We start from the raw sequence: 27,667 nt of genomic DNA, 5'->3' as shown, positions 1-27,667 counted from the left end.
CCCTCTCCCCCCTCCCCTTCCACCCCCCCCACCCCTCCCCCTCCCTCTCTCACTCTCTCCCTCTCGTATTTCCCTTCTCATACCCCGCCGTGATATATTACGTACTTTATTCTTAATAACGCCTAACCATAATCAGAAATATGAGGTGCAGCGAAATGTGATCACATATGTCCTCCGAGAGCGAGCTAGGGAATCGGCGGGATTTTCCTTTTTTGATTGCCGCATGCGAGCGAGTATAGAGATAAATTGATGCCGACCGTCGGAGCTTTGACGGGGAAAAAATATCTGAGATGAGCGAGTTGGTGAAAGCGCTGAAAATGGGTGATGTAGGGCAGGAGGAAACGAGCAAGGTTGAGGGAAAGAGTTAAAAGGATAAACTATTGGGAGAGATTGAGTTGTAAGCCAGATAGAAGGGAACGAAGAATATGGGGTGGAGAATCAAATCGGTGACTACATGTATATCGGATCTTGGTAGTGTAATGAAGGTATTATCTTGCATCTTCTAGGCTAATCGTGTCGACTGTACTAAATTGGTGTCCGTATTATGTTTTCCTTTGTTCTACAGAATGTTGAAAGCTGGTGACTCCTTCCTACAAATGGCGTCTGGGAACCTTGTGGAAGCCCTCATCAGACGTACACTCCTGGAAGACAGCATACCAGGAAGTCACGACCCTTCACCCCGGGTCGATGAGGGGTCAAAGGTCAAAAGCAAGAAGCGACCTCGAGAAGGTAACGGTGATGGCAATGGGGGTCAGAAGGGAGCTAAGGTAGGAAAGACACGAGGCGATGGAGGAAAGACGAGCGGTAAGAAGAACTCGGATCCACACAGTTCGAAAAAAGACAAAGGACCAGACAGTAAAAAAACTAAACAAAGTGAGAGGACTGAAATCGTGGGCGAGAAAAAAGATGGAATAGGTTCTGACTGTAACCTCGGTCAAGCGAAAGAATCAGCCGAAGGTTCAGATAAAGAAGATGCTCGACCGACTGAAGGAGGAACGAAATCGGAATGCTTGCAGAATGGAGACAAGGCACTTCTTAGTGCCAAGAAAGTGATTATGGAAAATAATAATGAGGACATGCTTTCAAAGAAACCTGATAGTCAAACAAAAGAAGATAGCGATCTTGTAGGAAAGGGCAGCAATGTTGCAGATGTTTCTGTTTCGGATGACACTTATAAAGCAGCTGATAAAGATATTAATGTACCATTGAAGGACCATCTTTTACAAGACACTCAGAATGAACGTACTAGCAAAGTGACAGATACTATTCCTGGTGCGCCAAAAGAACTACAAAGACCATTGGATCAGGTGAAATCAATTAGATCACATACAATAGGTGGGTTGACAATTGCGAGTATGATAGAAAAGACATTAGATGCAGGAATAATATCTTCTCTCCGCGGCGAAAAGTTCAAGGACATTGCACTGCCAAAGTCCAAGGGGAAGGACAAAGTTAGTCGGGATAAGGACGATGGGTGTGCCATGAAAATTGTTAACCAGAAAAAGGATGGCAAGTCTGAACCGTCTTTGGTATCATCATCAGTCCTGTCATCGAGTCCTTTGAGCGCCACTCCAGCTGTTGGAAATAAGTACAGCGTGGAGCGTATCCTAGCCGCACCAACACGATCAGACAACCCTAAGAAAGACCTTCTCCTTAAAGGTATTATTCCTGCCACAAGAAATATTGAAGGTCAACGTACTTTTGATCCTAAGATGATGACGTCCTCCTCTCGTAAGCTAATGGCACCTTTCTCAATTGACATACCGAATGTTTCAAATGAGGCGCTCCCAAGTTCGTCAGTGACGTCATCGGGCAACTCCACAGGGAATACCCCTTCCGGGTCAGACAACTGTATGGTTTCCCCTGATGGTAGCGAAGGATCTATGTCGGGCAACCATAGCGGAGCGAGCGACAACGGGGCTACTAGCCCGTCCTTGGGAGATGGTAGCTCGTCCAATCAGCAGAATAAGAAGAAGAAGAGGAAGCGATGTGGTGTTTGTAAGCCTTGTCTAACCAAACAGAACTGTGGCGAGTGTTCAAGCTGTAAGAACAGAAGAACAGGACATCAGATCTGTAAACAGCGGAAATGCGTGGAGTTGAGAAAGAAAGCCCTGGTAGGTCATGCTCTATATCATACGTATTTTAAATCAATTGCTATGCATGTTTCCAAATCACTGTCGTAAGCTGTTATGATTAGAATGAAACGCCAAAAGGATGTGCAGATGAATCATACCAGAATGAGAAAACATATATATATATTATATTTTTTATATATATATGTAGCATTAATTAAGTTCTATTATAGAGCGAGACTATAGGCGCCGCTTTTCCGACGGCGGCGGCGTCAACATCAAATCTTAACCAAAGTTTTTTTTAAATTACTTTTTTTAAATTACATAACTTAAAAAGTATATGGACCTAGTTCATGAAACTTGGACATTAGTTTAATCAAGTATTATTACTAAACATTCGGCCTGAATTTCAGGTCACATGACCAAGGTGAAACGTCATTTAGGGTCAATGAACTTAGACCATGTTGGGGGAATCAACATCAAAATCTTAACCTAAGTTTTTAAACATCATAACTTAGAATGTTTATGAATCTAAGAAAATTGGACATAAGATTTAATCAAGTATCACTGAATATCCCGTGTGAGTTTCAGGTCACATGACCAAGGTCAAAGTCCATTTAAGGTCAATGAACTTTTGCCATGTTGGGGGTAATTGTTAAATTGCCATCAAAGTGTATGAATGTAGTTTATGAAATGTGGACTAAAGGGTAGTCACATATCACTGACAAGTCTAAGGTCACATGATCAAGGTCAAATGTAATTTAGGGTCAATGAGCATAGTATTATGTCATTATATAAATGATGTGTTTTGTGAATAATTATTATCTCATAGTAGTTTTCAAAGTTTTTAGTTTAGTTCTTTTTTATTAGCGATCGTATACATGGTTTTTCGAAGTATATACTAACATTTTTATTTGTTGTACAGATTTCCATTTCCATCATAATTTTCATGCGATTATTCTATTTGGGGTCATTTCTTTTTTATATTGACATTTGATTGGCTGAGAAAATGTCGTTTGTCAGCAGTTTTCAGGAAAATTACCATTGATTGATTGATTGATTGATTGATTGATTCTTGATTGATAGATAGATTGATTGATTGATTGATTGATTGATTGATTGATTGATTGATTGATTGATTTGATTGATTGATTGATTGCGGGTTGATTGATTGATTGCGGGTTGATTGATTGATAATTGATCGAACGGTCGGTTGGTTGGTTGGTTGATTGATTGTTTGCGGACTGATTGATTTTTCTTTCTTGTTTTTGTTTCTTTGTTTTTCTTTATCTCTCTGATTGTGTTGAATCTTAACAAAACTCTAGAAATTTTGTATCTCTGTTTTAGTGGCAGATCATGATTGAGTGGCTTTTTGACATTCTTTTGCAATCATTTTCTTCTTATTCCTCTTCTTCTCCTTCTTCGTTCTTCGTTTGAAATTGAAGACCTATGTTTCCAAAAATATGACAGCAATTATTCTTTTAATATCTGGCCAATTGGACTTTCATTATAACAGATTACCATTGGTCGAGAGGGGCGATTCCCCCCCCCCCCCCCCTTTCCTATCTAGGTTAGTGCGCCGTATCCATAAGTCAGTCCTTCAAATTTTGCCTCGTTCACCACGTTGCTCAGCTCACTGATCAAAGTCAATTTTGTCGTCAAAGAATTTTTGCTATATCGCCCTCTAGTGGCAGCAGGGGGAAAGAATATGTCCGCGTGCATGGGAAGCAGACAACAAAGCCGGAAAGTGAAGACCAAATTTCGTTAATGTTTCCCATTTTCGTGAGTATTCATGTGTTTGTCGATCGGAGAAATTAATGTTTTTATTGATGTCGATGCCTTTATATTTGAATTAGAACTGTTTGTTTAAGGAGTAAAGTAAACATGAATCAAGATCCGTGACTTTTTTGTCTGTCTTGACTTGATCTGTGACTGTGACTGTGCAGTGTGACTCCACCACTGAGACCGAGTCTCGATGTCTCGGCCTTGCTTGGCTTGAGTACGGGCTAGCTTCGCCTCGGCCATAGGCAGGGCACGCGCACGCAGCCATCGATGCATGGACATTGAAGAACTTCTGTTAAATAGTAGTGGAAACAGTGTATGTAATTGGTAACTATTGAACACTTGAAGCAGTCTTGATCTTGTTTGGTTTAAATCTACTTTGAACCTAGTAGGCCCTAGTGGGCCTACCGGTACTTTGGATCAGCAAAACACTTCCTGATCTTGTTCAGGGATCGCAATTTTGCTGGATGATCTGCAACAAAATTGAGGCAGTCGTTGGAAAGGGTGTCAAAAAGATTCCAACTCCAAAGACACAAGAAGAAAGAAAGGTGACATATTTGTGCAACACACTCACAAAACCTTTATTCGTAGGCCCTTCACATTCAATTTTAGCACCGATTAGTGATCATTTTAGATCTAGAGTTGACAAATCACAATTGCATTGGCTAAAAGTAAAAGACAGCTCAATCATGCCATGGTTCCCAGCCCGTCAGAGAAATATTTTACTTTTTCCAGTCAGGGGAAAATTTAGGGAATTTGATAAGAAATCGCTCATATCAGGAAAAATTCTCAAATCAAATAAAAATCACCTGGGGAATTTTGATCGGCCAAAAAGTCTAAAGCACGGAAGTAACTAAGTCAGACTCTGTTACATTTGCTGCATATGAGTGGCGTCTTAAACATTGTGTGTTGTTATTTAAATTTTAATGATATCTACTAGGATTGCCTTGAATCTCTGTAAATAAGCTGAGGAAAGGATGGTTGTATGGGGAGAAGGAAGGCCATTACATGCCTGTGTAGTGTGTAATAGTACTTAGTACATGTAGTTTTACATTCTTGTTTTTATACTGAAGATACATGTAATTCACTGCAACAACTTTAGAAAACAAGCGAAACTGGGAATGGGTTTAAATAGTTATCAGGGAACTTTTAAACTTCATCAGGGAAAAATCAGGGAATTTAATTTTCTTGAAAAGCTGAGAACCCTGTCAATAAACAGTATGGATGAAATGGGGCCTAATGAAATTCAGGAGGGGGGGGGCTTTGGAATTGAAATTCATTTGTATGATGGGGAGACCCAAAGCTACATGTACACATCTTGTTTTCAAAGGATAATTTGTCGTTGTTGTTGTGGGTCGTTTTCACACCCAAATTATCTCAGTGTGTTGTCACAAGGTTGATGAGCTGCTTGGTAAAACCTAGGATAAAAACTATGGCAACTTTAATGTTTGAGCATTGACTTTAATATGTGGGAAATATTTTGAAGATAATTACCAAAGTATATATAAAACTCACTGAAACAAATTGAACTCAAATTCTGAACACTGCTTGATTTTGCCAGTGGATCTGAAAGAGGTCCTATAAATGTACACACTCAATTTCTCATGCAAAGAAATTGTAATTTCTGTGCCTCAATTTCCAAAATATGTTCATGTTAAGGTAGGAAAATGCAAAATTTACGTGCATGTAACTCCATACATGTACCTGCAAACCGTTCCAGGTTTTCTAAGCACTTTGTGATTTAACAGCCTCTGTAGAAAATATAATAGGAATCGTTGGTCACATTTCCTTTACTGGATTGCACACATTTTGCCATTGAAATTACATGTTACAGAGTGGTGCTTCCCAGTGAATAGTGTGATTGGTGTCAGATGTGTATGAAATTAACCTCACCAAGAACCTGATCAACATCTACATAGGGAATATGAAATATTAAAGAAACTTAAAGAACAAATCCACCCCAACAAAAACTTGATTTGAATAAAAAGAGAAAAATTCACCAAGCACAACACTGAAAATTTCATCAAAATCGGATGTAAAATAAGAAAGTTATGGCATTTTAAAGTTTCGCTTATTTTCAACAAAATAGTTATATGAACGAGCCAGTTACATCCAAATGAGAGAGTTGATGACATCACTCACTCACTATTTCTTTTGTATTTTATTATATGAAATATGAAATATTTTGATTTTCTCGTCATTGTCATGTGAAATGAAGTTTTATTCCTCCCTAAACACGTGGAATTCCATTATTTTAACATTTTGTGCTTCAGGCAAGGAGGTCCTAATTGTCAAATTCTTAAAAATTGAAATATTGTATAATTCAAACAATAAAAAACAAAAGAAATAGTGAGTGAGTGACATCATCGACTCTCTCATTTGGATGTAACTGGCTCGTTCATTTAACTATTTTGTTGAAAATAAGCGAAACTTTGAAATGTCATAACTTTCTTATTTTACATCCGATTTTGATGAAATTTTCAGCATTGTGCTTGTCTGATTTTTCTCTATTGATTCAAAGCAACATTTTTCTGAGGTGGACTTGACCTTTAAGATAAAAATCAATGATGTAACAAAATTTTAGATAAATCTTCCCATTGTCTTAAATTGTTTGCTCTAATATCATAAGAGATGGTTGATATTATTGAAAGATGTAGATCTAAAATCCTTCATTTCTAGAGCTACGTGTACACAGGCCTGCGCTTGCATACATTTTATTACATCTAAATGAAAAATAAAATGGATGCTCTGAATTGTCACATATGGGTTCAAACAAAATGGGATCTTTCTATATACTGGTACAGTGAAACCTATATGTTTAGGAAGACAAGAAAGATTGTCCATATGAGAAGGTGGTCTTAAAAGACCCAGACAGGTCTAAAAGGTGAAATTGACAAATAATCCTTAAAAACAAACAATTTAAAGTTCTAGGCCTATGCATTTTCAGCGCTTATCATCTTAATTTTCTTAAGAATAGTTTCAATTATCGGGCTTTCTGTTTTTCACCAGTGTCAAGACTGACATCATTTTGTGTTAGAAGAGTTGTAATTCCATAGGAATGTACACAAAATAATGGGTGATATTTCTGCCTTTCAGATTACGCATTTCATTTTCTTCACCCCTATCACATTTATGCATATCAAATTCATAATCCAAATAGCAAAAGAATCACTGTTTTTTTTTCAGTGTACAAACCGATGGGATCACAATGATTCTTAACTTTAACGTCACTGTCTTGAGAACTGGTGAAAGGCCCAAATAATAATGGTTGTTTTTACTTGTACGCTGTAAGCAATCTTTTATCGGATGATGTACATAATACATTTGCACACTGAACTTCACCAGTATGACGATACATCCATTCGGTGGCCTGTACTGTTTCCAGAAGAAAAAGAAGAATCCACAAAAAAGCATACTGTCGAAACCTGTTGATTTGAGTTGATTATCAAGCAGTAAATCTGCATAAAACTTGTAGGATGAAACTTATTGTATTTCCCATTTGTCAATTTCACGTTCTGCTACGGTCTGGGTCTTTAGGGGCTAGTCCCTATAATATGATGGCGGGGGGGAGGTGACTTGTGGAGAGAAATCAAATTATTTTGTGGTCCGCAATAGACAAGTGTCGCTAAAGAAGGTTTGACTGTCAACGTCTTTCACATTATGGCTCAGTATTATCAATGTTTTTTCACTTAAATCAGGTTATTTAAATAATTCTATTCGTACTTCTACAGACTCCTGGCGTTAGTTTCACCAGACGTTCAAGAGTTTTCAATTCATCGACAAGAATTAGAAAGAATCCATGTTTACTGGCAGTGTTTAAGTTTAGCAAGTAGGCCTAATGAACTGTTATCGCTATGTGAAGTAGCGCCTGCATCTCGGCTGAATCGAATGATCAACCGGTGGCTGGTCGAACCACTTCTCAAGCAAAATGTTTGGACTCACGTGGACGTGTTTATAGGGGAAGCCCCAGCTTTAAAGCCTGTAACACCAGCTGGTGTAGAGAAACAAACAACTAATCCATCCAGTCACAACAAGGAGTTATGGTTTCTTTACGTGTGAGTTGGCACTGGTTCCATTTCCCTTTGAAACCATGGAATAGCCCAAAATATTCACCAGCCAGTGAATGATAAAGCTATCCACCAACATACTATGCGGCAGCTTATAACCAAAACCCCCCTATTTTGAGAAAATGGAACTGTCTGTCTGGCCTGGTGCTGGGAATGTGTGTGTGGTGTGTGTGAAGCTGATATTTTTAGGAGGGAGAAGAGAACAAAGAACGTCCAATCAGAGAGTAGGATTTCCTTGCATGCAGCTGCTTCTACTGGATAGCTAATGAGCTGTGTACCTCTGACATAAAGTCAATGGGTGTGTGGTAAAGGCTATGAGAGTATTTGTGTGTCGTTTGTGTGTACGTAATCCACACACTCTATTGTATTGAATAGGCCTTTGTATATTCCCCTCTGTGTGTAGTCACTGGCAGATGTTTGTAATGTAAGGCAGTCTATACACAGTGACCAGGGTTATCTTGCCCTTTAAAAACAAGGTGTGGGTTTTGTGCTAAAATTGGACAACAAAATGGTTTCTTTCAAGGCCTGGGAATTATATTCCAGCGGACAATTGCTCCAAATTTTGCTTATTCATCCCAGTGAATCGTAAAGTTGTTTCCACTGTGCACGGCTAGTGCGAGGAGTAAACCGGAGATTTGATATTTCTTGAACAAGCTGTGTAAAATGACATCAAGATCTGTCGGTTCATGCAGTTGACATTGTATGCATGCCACAAATTCCATTCATAGATAGCGTGTTTTGTATACAATCCCGTCTTCGCAGGCAGCAGTTCATACGGGCATCGCTTGCGTAACACAACCCCGTATGTGTTGTTGATCAACGAAGATCAGTAAGCAGCTCACGTGGAATTTCATATTTACCGCGGGATGTGTAATGTGATTTCCTTGTTTTGTAAGGGACGGTCGATCTTATTACCGTGTGATGGACCAATCTAGGATTAGATGTACCGTTAATATCTCTAAACGTCGTATCATGGGGACTTTCCTGTTAAATAATCGATTGTGCCTTGACCTGAGCCATCATGAAAAATAAAGACGGATTTTCTTTGCCATTTCCGATTCAGTAGAACCAGGAAATAAAGAAGTTTGACGTGTAGTCGTGTTGACATCACGTGATCATAATGACGGTTGGGATAATGAGCATGACTTAACATGAACTGCTTGTAACAGCTGAAAGTTTTTCACCTATTCGCAGCAATTAACTTTCATTACGATTGGTGCTCCGTGTACAAGTGGCTAAGTCAATTACGGCCTTTACTCACAGGAAATGCCTTGCTGGCTGCAAATTTCCGCAAGGGAATGATCACTGGGGCCTTCCCCGAGTGATTTTAAGGCTTGTTTTCATAGAAGCAAAGCTGGGACATTTGATCAGTGTTTTGTCAAGGAATTTCTTTGATCTTTTATTAACATTATGCAGGCGGGCACTGGAGCTGGCCAGCAGCCTACTGGTCTGGTAGATGTAGGGGCAGCTGTAGGGTCACCCAGAATGAAGGGCGTACGGCCCCCATCGTTAGCAACGGTAAGTTACTTTGCTTCCTTCAGTACGCAAACTTCAACCATCCGAAGATGTAAATTAGAGTGCTTGTCTATAAATAAAGGAACTTTACTTTGGCCTACTTGAGCCTTGTTGTGACTACATGTACTACCCGTTGTTTTTTTGGGGGGGAGTTGTCTGTTTTCTTTTGTGTGTGTCTTTGTTTGTTTAGTTGTTTTTTTTGTCTTGTTTTTAGGCAGATAACATTCATGTTCATGTAAGTACATGTAGGTTCTTCTTCTGGAAACAGTACAGGCCACCGTCTGGTGCATTGTCGTTCTGTACGGTTAAAGGGGAAGTTCACCCTGAAGAAAACTTTGTTGCAAAAATAGCAGAAAAAATGGTAAAAAATATTGGTGAAGGTTTGAGGAAAATCCGTTAAATAGTAAGAAAGTTATTAGAGTTCAAAAATTTGGATTTGTGACGTCATACAGTACAGTAAACGAGCTTCTGCCCCATGTGTTATGTAATATAAAATGTATGAATTTCAAATTTTGTATGGTTCCCGATGCCTTAATTTTCTTTTCTTTTCGTGATCGGGTATGAAATGATTTGTCTATTGATATACAAAAGGTACAGTTAAAAACATTTTCAATTTTCTGTGAAAATGACATTTCGTTGATTTTTTACCATTCGCTATGTAGGAATGCTGCTCGCATATGACGTCACAAATCAAATAATTGAAATTCTAATAACTTTTTAATTATTTGATGAATTTTTTTCAAACCTTTGGCAATTATTTTTTCTGCTATTTTTACAATAAAGTTTTTGTCAGGGTGAACTTCCCCTTTAACCAGACTACCTGAATATTACAATTTTCCCTGTAACTACTTTGCAAAAGATGCATGCATCAATAGGCCCTACATGCTTTTACCCTCTTGATTTGACCATTTTACATTGGGAGTCATTGTTTAAGATTATATAGAAGGTTGTCTATTTTTATGTATTTGTTACAGATTTGCAGTTGATTTTCCCTTAAGCCTTTTGATTAGGAAAGATTCAAAGGGTTTAATTTTTTTGTATTTATCCAGTTCTGTGATTTTTCAGTTTCACTATTTCTCAAGTCAACAGTAATAACTTAAGACTAAATCTAAATGGTTAATCGGAAGTTGTTTTTGCCAAGTTTGATTTCGTTGTTAGGCGGTGCTGCACCAACCCAAGTTTGCTCAATCTCGAGATTTCAGCCCGATCGGCCCTCTTCGCGATTTATCTCGAGATTCAAGAAACTCCGTCTCCACCATCGCAAGAAGAGCATTTTCTGCTCAAGCGAGGCATCGATGCATTATGGTCTGACGCAGTGAATGAATAATCCTGATTGCGTCTGCACCTACGAATTAGCGTGATAATTCGTTATATAGCGCGTTATTTTGCAAATAATCCCAAGTTGACTTGGGATTGCAATCTCGAGATTAATCCTACGAACTAGCACGATAATTGCGTCTCCATTGCAAATAATCTTGAGATTGTTCATATCAGGATAATTTGCCGGATAAGAAATAGCGCGCTAATTTGAAAACTCGGGATGGTGCAGACTGCTCTAGGGTCAGCTATTACTTTTATAAACTATGTGTATATTATGTTCAAAGGCAAAAGCCAAGAACTTCAAGTAAAACTAATATTTGTTTTAAAGATCTATCAATCATCAACTCTGCTAACACTGCAAATATGAAGTGTGTATATAGTAAAAGCAATGATTAATAGTGTACAAGACTGTCAAACATCTTACATTAATAGCAAATTATCAACTGTACCACTATCAAATCACTGCGTACAATGTATGTTTTGTGCTTGCAGGCAATGAAAATATTGACTTCACTGAGCGGTCAATCGCATGTTGATTTCTGTAGAGACTGTATTTTTCACAGTAGGTGCAGAATGCCAATAGTGTCAAAAGCGCCCAAGAGTCATTAAATGAAATCCCTAAAATGTGCGAATCTGGGACATACACGTGCAAATTAGAGAGTCGATGTCCCTCATTCACTATTTCTTTTATTTTTTGTTGATTTGAATCAATGGAGAAAAATCAGACGAGCATAATGCTAAAAATTTCATCAAAATCGTATGTAGAACAAGAGGCCATTCTCATTACGCTTTCTAAAACTAGTTTACTGGAAACCGATTCAAGAAACCAGTTTGGAAGATTGCTTTGCCAGCATTTCCACGTGATCACACGAAAGTGGTTTTCAAAATCGCTCCACGTAAAGCGATCTTGTTGCTATGGAAACGCTCTCAGTTGGGTGACACGTTTTGCACGAAATTCTTAACTGCAGCGTACATGTAGGCATTCTACACCTGTTGTGTGGAGTAGCGCGCTCAAAATGTGCTACAATGTAAGATATTTCCCGAAGAACAGTTGTGTCCTCACGCAAAAACCAGTTAAACGAGGCAAAGCGATTTTGAAAACTATATCGCGAGGTGGTTTTCCTAACTGGTTTGGAAGATCGCTTCCAAGACCACTTTGACTGTTCACAAAATAGAGAAAAATCTGACAAGCATACATGTAATGCACAATTTAGTCACATGTAAATGACAGAATCAATGATGTCCCTCATTCTTTTATTTTTATTGTTTGAATTATACAATATTAAAATTTTTACATATTATACAATGACCAACTTGACTGAACCATAAAATGTTAAACAATGGTAATTCAACATGTTCAGGGAAAATTAAACTTTGTTTCACAGGACAATGAGGAGAAAATTAGAATATTTCATATTTAATTTAATGAAATACAAAAGATATAGCAAGTGCATGATATCATCAGATCCCTCATTTGCATACCGACCAGGATGTGCATATTACTGTTTTGTGATATTAGGCGATGCTTAAAAATGTCATTACTTTCCTATTTTACATCCAATTTCGATGAAAGTTTCAGTGTTATGCCTGTATGGATTTTTATCTTTTTATTCAAATCATCTTTATGTTGGGGCGGACTTGTCCTTTAATTGTTGAAAAGGTTTTGCGATGCGTTCTACTGCAACACATTTTAGACTTACATGTATAAGGTCATTGACACCTACGTGTATAGTACATGTAGATTCATCTATTCCTGTCATGCCTTAATTTGTTGTAAATCAATATTCATTTATCACAGCAAAGAATACCCACTCATTGTCCAAGCGTAAACTACGTTTAGAATACTAGTATCAAATGATTAGGGAGAAAATGCACTTTCACACATTATACAATAATTACATGTAGGTCCTTGTGTTCATTACATATTTTTTGCTTAAATTGGTGATTTGTGAGATGGTACATTTACATTTTGTTTTTTTCTGACTTGCGTGTATGCTGTACAGGTATACTAGGCCTACTACTTGAAAATTATTACATCATTCAATCTACATTGCTTACATATAATTTTGGGATTTTTCCATTAAAAGAAATGCGATACATGTGCATTGGTTCAGTGGTTTAGTGGTTTATTGAAAAGGGGGTCTGATTTTAACATAAAATCATTAGTATAACTATAAACATCAATTGTATCCCAATTAGAAGGTTCCTATATTTGATAGTACAAACCTCATCTACATGTAAGTTAGAATCACCCCAACATTATTTTATTTTATTTTTTATTAAATGCTGTAATACATTTTATGCTGCGCAGCGTTTTTCCAGGAATTTTTATTACAGCATAATCCCCAAACAATTATGAGCTACATGTACTACAAATGTACAGTAGTTTTAAACTTTTTGCAGCTTGATTACATATACGTCTAGATCTACATCATTTGTATGGCATATCATCATAAATCGGAGTGACTGTTTCAGCGAGAGTGATAATTGCTGGTATCATCATTGAACAGTTGTCAATCATGTTAATTATGACATCACACTTTCTATGACAGGTTTTCAACACCTGCATCAAAATTGACCATTACTTGACCTGTGTGTGTGTGTGTCCGATATGTGTAGGCCTACACTTTATATTCACACAAGTTCCAACGCCAATGGCCAAAGGAAAGTTCCATTAACATCTGAATTATTAGCTGAGAAACATACATTGACAAAGAAATTATATGAGCAGTCTTTTTTTTTCAGAATAAACTTTGCAGAACACAAACTTTAATCATGATTCTTCTAATAATGCATATGTTTCTGAGAGTTTATGCTACAATTAAAATATTGTAAAACATGCAGCGAACAACTATTTCATGAGAAAGTCTTCAAAAGTCAAAAGTAATTATTTCCATATCATAGTAAATCTAGATCTGGTACTTATGATATGATCCTACATGTAGATTTGTGAAATCTTCATCCTTATCTGACTGAAAAAAGTGATCACACTGAAGACTGGCAACACAGATATGCACCTGTGGGCCAGTGTATTTTTATTGCTTTAAAAAATGAGACATTTGAATTAAATGCCCTGCTTATTTTGTTCATTTCTCAGCAATTTTCCTGAACGTTCCTTCAGAATCATGTGGGGCCTGTGTCTTGTAGGCCTATATTAACACATTAGGGTCATTTTATTGGACTGTGTTCTCACTCATTTTAGGATCGTTACCCAAGACTGGCATTTGTCGTTGTGATTTGCATGAAAACGGCTCTTACCTTTGTGTGAAATATGAATTCTCTTTCTATTTTCAATTCACCGAATCTGAAGTTTTCATTTTTTTTCCCTCTATATAATATCAACACTGTACCGTACCAGGGTCCTCTAACACAAAGGTTAGCGATTGATTGTAAGCTTGATTTTCATGATCGATTGTACATTGTAGTCAGTGGAAACCATCATAGGAAAAAGGTCTACGAGCATTGCTAAGTTTTGTGTTACGGGGTCCCTGGTCACCTAACTCACCCTCATGCTAATCAATGAGGTAGATGATACTGATCATGTCCCTCAATCAAAAAAAGGTTTCACAATACATCATTTTATATGCAAATGAGCCTCACTGTGACAGTATCCTATCCCATTGATGGATATTCTAGCAAGTTAAGCCTATTATAGGGCAGGTTATTCAATAAGAATGAAAAGAACTATTGATTGGGGGGTTCTCTATCACTGGAGCATGCCAAACGAGGTTTAAAGCTTATTTTTCAATCCCCTTTGAATGGAAGACAACATGTGGTTGGAGCTCATGGGAGGATTAGGTTGATGAGTGTTCAAATGTACACAAAAATTACAATTTACTCCAGAGGTTGGGGGGGGGGGGTGATAGGCATGGTGTATTCATGCTACATTACCCACTACCCCATCCCCATTTACCCATAGTAAATTAACATTGGACCAAAATTAAGTTGGCTTTAACATTATCATCATATTTGAAAATATGTACACCTATACAATGTACCAATGACTGTGAATATTCTCTCACTGAAAGTTATAAATATAATGGAGGAAATTCCATTAACCCAAGCAGGTGATGTGTAAATTAAAAATGGGCCTACATGTATATGCTTGCATATGCCATCACATGACTTTGTTTAAAATTCTCAATTAACTTATAGTTATATTGTCATTTATAGAATAATAATCTGCTGTACTTATTTACATGTAGCACATAATCAATTAAAACTGCTCTATGTACTTTACATATACAAAGTACTCTCCAATATTACAATTACACTACAACAAAAATGTTTTCAGATGTCTTTTAAATTAGGTATTCCATCTACATTTGTACATGTAGATTTAAACCTGAAATGTTCATACGAATCGTATAGGCCTGCATGTTCAGAATGGGGAAAGGTAATGGCAACATTTTGAAACAAAGCCTCTGAAAAAGAAGAGAGAGGAAATAGAAGTTATCTAATCAGGAAGGGAACTTGGTGTGGATAAAGATAATGACTGTACCTAGGCTGGCTTGGCGGTGAGGAAAAGCTAATTTCCATGTATTCACCTGTGAAGAAAGGAAACAGTCAGTCCGCAGCCCGTCCGAAAGTGCTCTATTTTATTCAGCGGTATGCATAGCCGTCCGTGGTTATGCATACGTAATGAGCTGTGAAGACGAACTTTCCGATCGGTGTTTTTTGCTCTTAGAATCGTTTATTCCTCACAAAATTGGTCTTATTTTATAGATAAGGCTTTGAAATTTCTGATCAATTGAATAAAATGCACATTTGACGTATTTTGAAGACCGATATTTAGCTTAGAAAAAAGGATTTTTTTCAAGAAATATGTGTGAATAAACGGAGCATATTTTTGCATAGAAATCACACTTGCGTCAAATTGATATTATAATCAATGTAAAGCGTAGACATTCTTCTTTACGACTAAAAAAAAATTATGAAATTTCATGATGTAGCAAAGTCAGGAACCACAAAAAACCACGGCAATGTCCATCGCAAAATGATTGGAATTGCAGTACAATTGCCGACGCGTTCTGATTGGTCAACAGCGGCGCACAGACTTACAACATTTTATATAGTATTAAAAACCCGGAAGTGATATGAAAGCGATCTGTGGCGACTTGCGTAGGCACTATGTTTGACATGTGCAGGGACCCTGGTTCGAACCCGACGGAGTGTTTTTTTTTTTTTCGCGGGGGGAAATATATTTTGGCTTTTTCTTTAAATCATATTCCTCCCCCGTTCCTACCCAACTTTATTCTCTTTTTTTTTTACTTTCATGTGAATTTCTATTTAGGGCTGTATTATTAAATCATGGAGCTATGAATAAATCTTACTTCTTCTTAATCACTTTTGATTTTCAGGTTCTTGATTACACTTATTTGGGCAGAGGTGGGAAGGGAAGTGAGTTAAAGGTCAAGTGCACATCAACAAAAAATTCTTTGAATAGAGAAATTTCCCTTTTTTAACACAAAACAGTTATATACACAAAACAATGGTATGCAAATAGAGTTGATTATGTCATTCACATCACATTACTTTCTAAATTTTGGTTGCATTTTATTATATCAAATTTAGCAAATTTGTAATAAAAACTCTTCATCGAGTCACAATAGGTTACATTCATGGAAACTACAAATGTTAATGGAGGATTTAAAATCTCTCAAAATTTGTCAAAGAAAATGAGAAAATCAAAATGAAACATACATGTCATGAACAGGTATCAAACAAAAAAATACACAAGAAATTAGAGTGTGTGTGACATAATCAGTTCTGTAATTTGCACCTTGACCAAGATGAGCATATAATTGTTTAATGAAATTAGGCAAATTTCTAAATGTCAAAATTATAATTTTTTAAATTTTGAATCATAATGTTTATTAAATTTTCTGCAATACTTTATTTTTCTCTTCATTCAAATTACTTTTTTGTTGGGGTGGACCTCTCCTTTACTCTTTGCATGGAATGTAGGGAATGCACATTAATATTTATCCACGAACAAAATTGTCTTAAAGTGTGCAAATCAGTAATTGGACACATGTTCACTTTCCTTTCATCCAGGCCACTCTCTCACATCCACCAGGTTTACAGTCTTACAACAAAAATGATGAATTAATCATAATACCATCACACCATAGCTCCATGATCACACATTCACACAGTGCTTTGCAACAAATATTTCACTTCTGTTCACACATGCAATAATTACTGTGGAAAACAAAAACAAAGCGTAACCACAATCGAATACCGTTTAAAAGGACAAATATATTATAACTTTTGAGAAAAAATTGTGAACATACATAAACACTTAACCTTCAGCACATTGGATAACATTAACAGAGTTTCTTGAGAACAAAATACAATTATGGGGCATTGCAAGAAACTTATGTTCAATTGCAAATCAACTACATGTTTGTGTTTAAGCAAAGGACTTACCCTTGATTTTGGAATGTGTGAATGAGTAGAAAGTTTCTTGCAATGCACCATTAGTAACATTAAAACTGTTCTTTGGTTTTAAATTGTGTATTCTTATTTTTGTCAAGCTGTATTCCTGTCAAAGTCAGTATTCTTAGTCCTCTCCAAAACTGTGCTCGAATTTTCTTGTTTCCAATATCGATAAAGATCAATTTTCTGTTGTATCATTATCACTTCAAAATTTGCAAACGAAAAATGGCTTTGTCCAAATCAGTCCGACCAGTACATGATGGATCATCTCCCAGAATGAAGTAGTGAGCAGGGACCAGAGTCAGCAAGTGTGCAGATCTGTGTGTAGAAGAGACAAAAAAAAAGAAATAGTCTAAATTACTAAATAATTATTCAAAGTACATGTATGAATTATTTTACATGTAAGAGACTAATACACGTAGTACTGTACTGTCTGCGACAGCCACATTTTTTTATTTGAACAAAATGGTTTATAAATACTACCAAGTACGGTAGTACCAAACTTTTTAGTTGACTTTAAATTGTTTATTTTCTATAGAGTAGACTGTCTAAAATAATCATCATTTCATTCTTAACCGCAGCCTGTGGCAAAAATCATCATGGGACTCAACTTCGACTAGGCCTAATTATTAGGAAAAAGGTTAACTTTTTTTAAACATAAATCAAGAAATATCTCAATCTATAAAAACTTGATGGAATTCGGAAACCTGATAATCATTAAATGAATTTTAGAAGACTTCTACTTATTGAGCTTCGTTTATATTAAGTCTTAATTACAAATAAAAACAGGTCCACCGTCCACAGTCACATAAATAATGGCATGCGAGCCATCTGTCATCATTACAGAAGTTTCAACGTATGGGACCAAAGACGAAATCCTACCAACCCGCGACGAACGCAATTTTAGCATTATTTCGCGCCATCGTAGAGTGAACGCGAAGGTTACTTCCGGGTAAAACGTAAATTTCTTGATTTTTAGGGTATCATTTTCTCTAAAATAAAAATATAAGGTGAGTTTGCGTCAAATTGGTTCTGATATATTTTGCACAGTGGCTTTTCTTCTTTATAAAAAACCCCGATCGAAACAATTTGGTTATGTAGCAAAGTCAGGAACCAAAAGTGAAATTCCGACTACAAAATCGTAGTTAAAATATTACTAAAATAAGCATCAATTAAACAGGTAAAAATGGTAGGTTGAAAATGTCGAAATATGAAAAATTATATATCAAAATGTAGATGAAGGCCTTGAGAATAACTTACCACAATTCGTTTCGACGTAAACTGAAGTTAGCGACCAGTACAGAGCTAAAACTTCAGCCCCTCCAAATCACTGGGAAAATCAAGCAAAATTGATCGCACGTTTTCCTTCGGAGACCGCTAGAGGGCCGCTGAATAAATCTTCGTGAATATGCTCATTATCGCGCGAGCTGCGGTCTGACTGGAAAGAGGAACAGGATTTGAAAATAGACACCCCTCTAAACTTAGCTCCATGATATGTTTCACAGGTTCAGGCATTATACTGCATTGTTATAGTACAGTACAGTAGGCCTATAATATATGATTTGTTATGAATATTAAAGTGATTGGTTAACATTGGTTTGACTTTTAAAAAATCTGAGCTAGAAGGTAAAACTTGTCACCTGTGGCTGTGATATGTTACAAAAATGAAGCCCAGAAAAAATTGCGCTCGAAAATGATTATTTAGTGCTTCAAAAATTGAAATATAAAGTGACTGGAAACATTCCGAAACACCATCTTAATTTCATCCCATACACTTATGTGTACTATTTAGGCGTCTATATACATGTACCTATTTACAAAATCGGGGTTTAGCTTTTCATTCTCAATAATGGTTATTTTCAGGGTTTATTAGTTCTGATACATGCACTTGTACATGTACATATGTTTCATCTTGGTTTGAGAATTTTTTAAATCGGCTGCTCACAAAGTTGAACAATACCTTTAACAAAAATATATCATTATTAATATTTTAAATTATTCAGTGCTTTGGCCCATATTCTGAACACTACTTCCAGAGTAAAGCACATGTATCCACATCATATATGTATCAGTAGTCCAATACAAAGACCAAAAACGATGTGATGTAATGAGCTCTTTATTGTTTGATGCCAGGGACATGATCAAATTGAAGTTGATTTGCCCCTACGCGAAGGCCAAGAGTTGTGTTGTCAGTATGTTTCATTTCCGTTTCATATTGGCCTGTATTTAGAAAAGGAGTGAAAATTTCCTTGATAATAAACTGGTAGGATTGTAGAAGCACTAAATATTTGCAAGTGTTGGATTTCTACAACCTGCAAAACAACAGTGGAACAATAACCACACTCCGAGGCCACTGTGAAATAAATACAGTTGAGAAATACATGGTTTGTTAATCAACCGTTAAGAAATCTAATAACAGTCTCCGTCATAGATGATTTAACCTGTATTGTACAGTGTAGTAGTTTCTTTTTTATTTCTAGTATTGCGCAAGTACACCATGCTCATGGTCCAGTAATTAGCTAGGATGGCCTACATGTTGTTCATTAATGGTATGAGGTCATATTTCCTCTGCCTTTTTTAGTGTACACTAGGTGGCTTCAATGGGTTGAAGCTTCTTGGTACTGCCCTATCAAGTTTAGAGCCATAGTGATGTGTATAGGGGCCAATTACGAGTTTATTGTGCTCGCATCCTGCTTGGTGTGTGCACGGCCAGCTACCGGGTCAATTATTGAAACAGAAAGGAGGCCTGCAAAGACAAATTGATCGAGTTGGAGAGAGAGGGGGTGGGACAGAGATAGCAAGAGATTGACAGAAGAAGAGAATATGGAAGGGGGAAGATTCGGGAAAGGAAAGAAGAGGGCAGGTAGGGGGCTTGTCCTACTACATGTATATGGAGAGACAATTGAGAGGGAGAAAAGATAACAGTGGATCTTAATTTACTAGGCATTGTTTTAATCAAACAGAAAAGAAGAAAGAATTTGAGAAAAACATTGTGGAGCAACTCAAGAATGAGGAAAGATGATAGAGAAAAGGGCAAGACTGTAGGAGAGACAGAAAGAGGAAGAGAAGGGAAAGGAAAATGGAGGAGCTTGCCCATGGAACAAAAAAAGAACAATGGAGCATTGGTAGTTATTAATCAAATAGGGGAGAGAGTCGGAATTGGGGAAAAATATGGGGTGACCAAAAATAAGGAAGGAAGAGAGAGAGAGAGAGGAGGCAGAGTATAAACCGGCCATTAGATATGCCAGTCACGGCACGCACGCACGCTTCTAGAGCTGGGAGATATTGATTTGTGTGTCATGGAAAGAGCAGGGTTTATTACCACTCAATAGCAAGCATTTGGAGGATTAAGTGCATATTCCCCTTTATGTGTGTGTATTGGGTGTGTGTGTGTCATTTTGTTCATAATGAGAACACTTATATTGCATCAAATAGGTTGAGTAGGCCTATGTGTTAATGAAATCCTGAAATGCATTGTTTGAAACTTGGAAGGTATTAAAATTGAAAGATCAAAATTAGTTTGGGTTTTTTTTTTCTTTTAGTTTTTTTCAATCAGCTGCAAAGCCTGCAAGTACTTCTGTACTACTACTAATTCTACTGTTGTTGAATATTCATTTCTTCTTTCATTTCAAACACCCTCTAGACAATGTGCAATTACAGAATAATAAAATATGTCCATTTATATAGCACAGATACTATGTTCATATACTCAACTGCGCTTGTGATACTTTGTATCATATTATTACCCCGGCTGTAGCTGAGCCACCATATCAATAGGCGCTAAAGCATTCAAGAAATAAATCCTAGCGGGTACCCTTTCACCTCACCTGGGTCAAGTGCAGCACAATGTGGATAAATTTCTTGCCAAAGGAAATGACGCCATGGCTGGGATTCGAACCCATGAGACCTACTAACCTACATGTATGTTTCAGGTCTATCCGTCCATCCATCCTATTTTCATATAACTAAAGAACCATTGGATAAATCAATTTCTCTTCAAGGGTGCACATACATGTAGTAGTGACATGATTTGGTCTTCAAGGTCAAAGGTCACTGAGGTCATTCTCAAAATAACGTATTCTTTCTGATAACTGAATAACCATTTGATGTATCAACTCCAAACATACATTTAGGTCATGTTTGTAACTTTGTATGATCCATGGTCTAGAGCTACATGTACATGTATGATACCAGATAGTGGTCATGAGGTCAAAGGTCATCAGTCAATGACATTACCGGTATTCAGGTGTAGACCCTACATAAAGTAGCTGCATGTGGTTCTTGCGACATTAAGATAAGCCATTTGATGGACTTGGTGATTTAGTTGGATTCCGTTCAAGAAAAAAAATGCATGTATGACTTTATCTTTGAGAGTTTGAAGTGTTTATAATGGCCCATTCACAATTTTAGAGTTAAAATAGGAAACCATTTTTTTGTAAAATACTGATTTTCCTACAGAGAGAGATATAGTGAAATAAAACCTGGAACTTGTCATAGGTTGACAGAACTGGGCGAGTTTTGAGTGTAAAACCTATAACCCTTGACCTCTCCATTTCATCCTCAGGATGATGTATCTCAAGTGGATGTTCAGTGTCTATCTTGTCAAGAGGTCTTGTTTACGGGTGACCCCAAGAATATTCTGAATAGACACTGCCAAGAAACAACTCCTATGCCATTCATCAGGATGCGTTGTACTGTCCTTGCAAATTGCTTGTTGACTGCTGTGGTCTTGACAGGGTTTATTGTGCTTTGGTTATTTCACTGCAAAATTTAACCAATGTTGGACCTACATGTACATGGAGGCTGGAGCCTAAATATAATAGCTTGTGGGCCTACATGTATATGTAGGCCTATCCAGTAAACCACTTTATACTCGATCTTCTAGCCAAATGTAAGGACCAAACACTCTTGAGGGAGGGTACACTTTGCTTTATAAATGAGCTTTTGGATGTCCAACTTTCTGACGTGTAGGATACATTTATTATTTGTATTCCTTGTGAAATCGACCAATTGGCCTATCCATCCAAGGATGTGTTCAATGTCGGATTTTCAAATTTAAATAGCAACATGAATTATGATTGAAAACTCAATTGGAAAACACCGAACACAATCAGCGGTGCGCTGTTCAGTGTCGAAAAAATAAAGCCATTCATATGTTGATCATTTTTAAATTTCCTGCTTTCGTTAGCGCAGCTTCAGTGCGCAGTTTGACCCATCACAAGAAAGGTCAGTTCAAGCACCTATTTGTGTAGGCTTCCACTGCAAGAACAAATTTAAAGACGTTTCAATACTCAATCGTGTTCAATAAGAACTGACCACGTTTACCAACGCATCTTTTTTTATGTTTAGATTTTCCTCCAAATCATGATTTACTTTTTACGACCGGGAATAGAGGATATGTTTTATAATCATGTTTTCAATCCTGATCCAAGTTGCCGTTTAAATTTGGAAATCAGCATTGAATACACCCCAAGTCAAGATGTCTCTCCTGATCAGTTTGTATCCAAGTTTGTCCCTGTGTTTTTGGCAATGGCCTATGTGTACTAGTGTACACTGTATTTCAGTTTGGGATAGGTGCTGGTTGTACCCCCCCCCCCCCCCCACCTTGCCTCTTTGTTTTGCTCTTTGGCATTGTTCCTGATGATTTTCCTTCCCCTATGAAATAGATTCAATGTCTTCTGAAGTTTAGAATTGAAAACTTGTAACGCTATGCATTAATGATTGGGAAGACACTCTTGTTTTGATAATGGATAGCAGTCTTGAAGCAAACTAGCACACAAGCTGCATTCCACATTTCTATTGTTTATCCTCAGTAGGAGGGAAATTGGCAGGCCCTGACCTGATCTAGTCTCATCATTTCAGACCACTTTCAGTAAAACAAATAACAAACAACACTCCAGCTATCACTGAAATCACATTGTGAATCCTCTGAAGAACAGACATTTACGAGGATGGTGTATGTTGACTATGAAATAATTCATTCCGTGTGCTTGTTTCCATGGTTATTCCGTTTGTTCCATGAATGCGCATCGAAAGTACGTCATGCTTATGAGAATGGAGACTATGAGTCAGATGAGAGGAGAGAACCCTTTACAGGGGGTTGCCCTCAAGTTGACCTCAGATGAGGACAAATGACTACAACCAGGACCCCATAAACACAAAGCTGAGTGGCTGATCGTGTTGCTGATATCTACGACTGATTGCATTGATCATTGTGTATAATCAATTGTGGAAATCAACCCTACAATCAATTACTAAGTCTTGTGTTCCAGGGCCCAAGGTTTGCATTGTTTAATGAAGAAGTTGGTAAACTTGTTTGTGAATCAATCATGGTATAGACAGGTCTGAGTGCTGGAAAACAAGGAGTCCTGGAGTCTAGTTGTGTGTGAGCACTACAAACCTGCATTGCTCTTCTTCTTGGACTTTATATCATATTAAAGCATGTCTCCTGAGTTTTAACTGAATAGCAGTAAATGAAATGAACAATCCTATCATCATTGAAGACTTATTGATTTCAAAAAAGCATATCTTCTTAAATCAATATGTCACTTAATTTTAGTGTTTTTTTAATTAACGTAGTTTTTGTTCGAATTTATCAAAAAAGTTATTTGCCCCTTTAGAATTTTAACGTAATAACAATTTCGGAGGGGGGTAGGACAAGTAACATGGCTGCATGTACATGGATACCTCTATACCTAGGCATACATTTTTTTTATTTATGTTTTAAAATAGAGCATTCATAAGAGTTCTTGAATGCTATAAACAGGACCTGTATGTACAGGACTTTCAAACTCGCCCTCTCTTTCTTCCAATCTCGAAGTCAGCTTTACGTGCCTATGTAATATTTTAAGAATCTCTTCTCATTTTTGTGCTGTATGTAACTGAGAGTTCATTGGACCCCACTAACCAACAGTTCATACATGTAGATGTGCCTGAAGCCTGTCTGGTAAAGAAAAAAGAAAATGAAACATTAACAACATGTGTGTGAGAGAGGGAGAGAGAGAGAGGGGGTAAACAGTGCTGTCTATTTATAGAAAGTAGGCTATGCATAAATGATCTTTTTGTCAGAGATATTTATTGCTCTGGGATTTCTATAGGAGCACAAGGAGAGGTATTGATGTCTGGTTTAGCAATGAATTACTGCACATTTCTAAGGTTATAAGCGTGATCTGATTCCAATGAGAGGAACATCTGTAAGAAGCCATGTACGTGTAAATGTACATGTAGGGATTGGAAATAGTTGTGTTTTGGTCGGACCTCAATGATTACATTTAGACCTATCTGCTTCAGATTGATAACAAAACTAATAGGAAGTTAGTAACCAAGGTCATGTGATTTTTTTTCTTTGTCCAAACAGATTTGCCTGTTATTTTTCTGCCATTTGCATATTTCATTCATCTCCATTAAAAATATTCTATCCTGGCCAAAAAAAATTAAAAAATATTTCCAGGGACACTTTTAAGCTCAACCAAACTTTGTTGCATGTACATTGCAATTCATTTATTATTATGAATACAAGGATCATCTTTAATAGGTTTCCAGAGCTTAAGGGGGCATTTTAGGGGCAATTTATTGCTGAGCCCCTGTGCAATTTTCTTTGATTCTATCCAACAATGGATGTTGAGTCCATGGTTTACCTATGAAGAGTAAAGTGAAGTTAAAACTTCCATCGTGTTGCAAGTCACCTCCTGAAATCAGTTTTTTTTTCATAGGCAAGCTAATTTTCTGAAAAAACAGTTTCTGTATAAACGACCTGTTGGGAAGTAGCATCTGGAAAGGCAGACTGTAAAGTTCATACCAGGGTTTGATGTAGTTTCTTGGTAAGACTGAGCCGTCAATGAGATGTGTGTTGATCCAACCTTTGTACGGGATGATCCATCATGATCTTGTGCCATCTGTATGCTACTCTGTCTCCTACTCCTAGGGTTCAATCTCTCACACAAGGGCTAAACATTGTCCCAGTCAGTCATTGGGCTACAGTGTGTGCCCGTGGAGTGAAAGATTTACCATTCAAGTCTAATACTGCAGTCGCACCATTGGTGGGTTTTGACCAATGTTTAGTGTTAGTCAGTCTGGAGTCAGTTTGACCGATGTGACTGACATCACCCACTTTGATATAGGTCAAATGATTACATGTACATGTAAGTTGCATATTTGTACTTATATGATATAAAAGTGAAAGCACTCACTTTTTTCATGATGAAGTAGAGTTTGTTCTTTTTTTTCTGTAGATGTGTTGCGTTGATCCTTTTTGTGTTTCTCTAAATCTTTTAGTACAAGTCAGAAGTTCTATAAATTTGTGCCTTGCGAGTAAAAAGTCACTTTGAGTTTTGGATGGATAAAGTCAATTTCTTGTGCATGTAAAGAAACGTGAAAAGTGAAAAAAAATATCAAATGATTGTTTTAGGTTAAAGAAGATAGCATTAGTCATGCTTGTTATAAAGGATCACCCTTTTCTTCTGTAATGACTTCATTTGTGAAGATTAAAATTTTGCAGTGATTCAATGAATATACATTCAAACCTATTGTGAAGACCATAAAAGGAATTGGTCTTTGTGGCCTTTATCCAGTGGTCTCACTTTACAAGTTATATTACTACTTGCTTTGATGAGAAATATTGCTAAATGACAAATAATTTATTGTCATCTTCAAAATGTTTATAAATGTCATTTTTGTTTTCTCTCTTTCTATCACTTTGTCACTTCAGGGAGGCACTGATGGACAGGACATGTCAAAGGCACAATACCTACCCAATGTACCAGTCTCTGATGGAGGAGCACCACCAAACCAGGTGGTGGGTAAGAATGGTCAGGTCATGCAGTGGAATCCCGCAGCACCCAACCCACCATCTCAACAGCAGATGATGAATGGCTACTCTGAACAGTATCCCCACCACCTACCAAACCACCACCTTCCTCAGCATCCGCCACAACCACAGCAGCAACCACCACCGCCACAGCAACCACAGGCACAGCCACAACTCAAGGGAGAAGACACACCAAAGATCGGCCAAGAGCTGTCAAGGAAGGAAGCACTACCCAAGATGCCTCCAGGAGAGCCAATGCCAAAGACTGCCAAGGGAATGGAGGGCAAACCAAGCAAGGAACATGGTCTCTCTGCATTCTCGCCAACTCCCGATTCAGTTAGTAAGCCTCGAGCACCAGCTCATACACCGCCCGGAATGGCTAGAGATTTGGCTGAAAGACATTACTATGAAAAGATGGTGCAACAGCAGCAACAACAACAGCAACAAAAACTTGCTGACCCCCATGAAATTGCTGCGGCTGCTGCTGCAGCTGCTGCAGCAGCACACAGAAGCATTCCACCCAAGAACTACCCACATCATCCTCATCACCTGTCAATGTCCCATAAACCTGAAATGAACAATCATGCCCCATCAAAGAAAGAAGCCGTTCCTCCAGGAGGCAGTGTGGCTGGAACTCCTGTACCACCTCCCGATAAGAAATCCCTCTCCCCTGTCGATGCTGCAGAGTCTTTGCTTTCATTAAGTACTACACTACCTGATAAATCAATACCATTCACAGCCGGTAATTCTTTCAGTCATGCCAAGCCTTCTGTGAGCACCATGATGCTTGCACCTCTACCCCAACCAGTTAAGAAAGAGAGCACTGGATCAAAAAGTACTCCTATCCCCCGCCCATCTGAAATCTCGTCCTCAGCTGCCCCAACAAAGATTCCCTTGAATCCGCTTGAACCTGCCCATCCGGATGGAGTCGCTGCCCGAGCAGAAGTCCAGAAGCTCGCCCGACAGGTCCCAAGCCCCTACAGCAATATCATGCTACCGACCATCGTGCAAAAGACGGACGGTAGGTCGGGACTGGCCAAGACCGCACTCTCCATGAGCTCCCATGGAACCAGCTCCATCCATGCCATCCAAGGTAGCAAAGGGGATAAAGGTGAAGGGATTGGTAAAGGCACCACCTTGCATCCGACCCCACCCACTGTCGACTCCCTGATGGAGAGACAGAAGTTGGAGAAAGGTCTCCAAACGCCACCCAGATCAACAGAAAAACCAGCCGTGGAAACGCCAGAGATGAAGCACATGCAGCTACTCTCAGAAGATGCTCGCATCGAGGCACCAAATTGTGGTTGCTTAGGTAATTATAAATCAGAAAAAAAGACCTTCATTAATCCATAAAAATCTTCTTGGTTTAAGTATGAGGGCTCGCATGCCTCTGGGCAATAGTACTGAATTTTACTTTTGCGAGCCCTGGCCCACAGAAAAACCGTTTTCTTACTCTTTTCTTTTTCATTTCTACTTTATCTATATTAATTATTCAATTTCAAATTGTATTTATGTAATTACATTGTACAATTTTTGTATGTTTTTATGGCCAAATGAATAATAATAATAAATAATAATAGTGTTGGATGAGCCAATATCCCTGAAAAGAAGCATGTTCTTGATTTTAGAGCTTTCCATCCACATTTTTTATGCTTTAACCCCAA

At 37.7% G+C, this 27,667-nt stretch overlaps 1 protein-coding gene and 1 long non-coding RNA gene across 5 annotated transcripts in view; one reads left to right on the top strand and one right to left on the bottom strand.

The window, feature by feature from the left end:
• Window positions 1-551: 551 nt before the first annotated feature.
• Window positions 552-27,667, top strand: part of LOC121431739 (methylcytosine dioxygenase TET3-like) — a 40,527-nt gene continuing 13,411 nt past the window's right edge. Inside the window, exons 1-3 of one of the 4 annotated variants that reach the window (XM_041629429.1) lie at window positions 552-2,114; window positions 9,338-9,439; window positions 25,905-27,315. In XM_041629429.1, coding sequence (XP_041485363.1) covers window positions 567-2,114; window positions 9,338-9,439; window positions 25,905-27,315 — 3,061 coding nt within the window. In that variant the 5' untranslated portion in view covers window positions 552-566. Of the gene's footprint in view, window positions 2,115-3,747; window positions 3,855-4,306; window positions 4,403-8,306; window positions 8,751-9,337; window positions 9,440-25,904; window positions 27,316-27,667 lie in introns of those variants that run through there. The other 3 variants (XM_041629431.1, XM_041629430.1, XM_041629432.1) reach the window with 3 other exon arrangements.
• On the bottom strand, window positions 16,998-18,639 carry LOC121431740. The gene is made up of 2 exons (XR_005972156.1): window positions 18,458-18,639; window positions 16,998-17,515 (listed from the first exon to the last, which is right to left on the bottom strand). It is a non-coding gene; the product is annotated as an uncharacterized LOC121431740 (long non-coding RNA).

The sequence above is a fragment of the Lytechinus variegatus genome, chromosome 18 (assembly GCF_018143015.1).
Source record: "Lytechinus variegatus isolate NC3 chromosome 18, Lvar_3.0, whole genome shotgun sequence".
In the NCBI taxonomy this organism is placed as follows: Eukaryota; Metazoa; Echinodermata; class Echinoidea; order Temnopleuroida; family Toxopneustidae; genus Lytechinus; species Lytechinus variegatus.
This window is presented reverse-complemented; position numbering and strand designations above follow the sequence as displayed.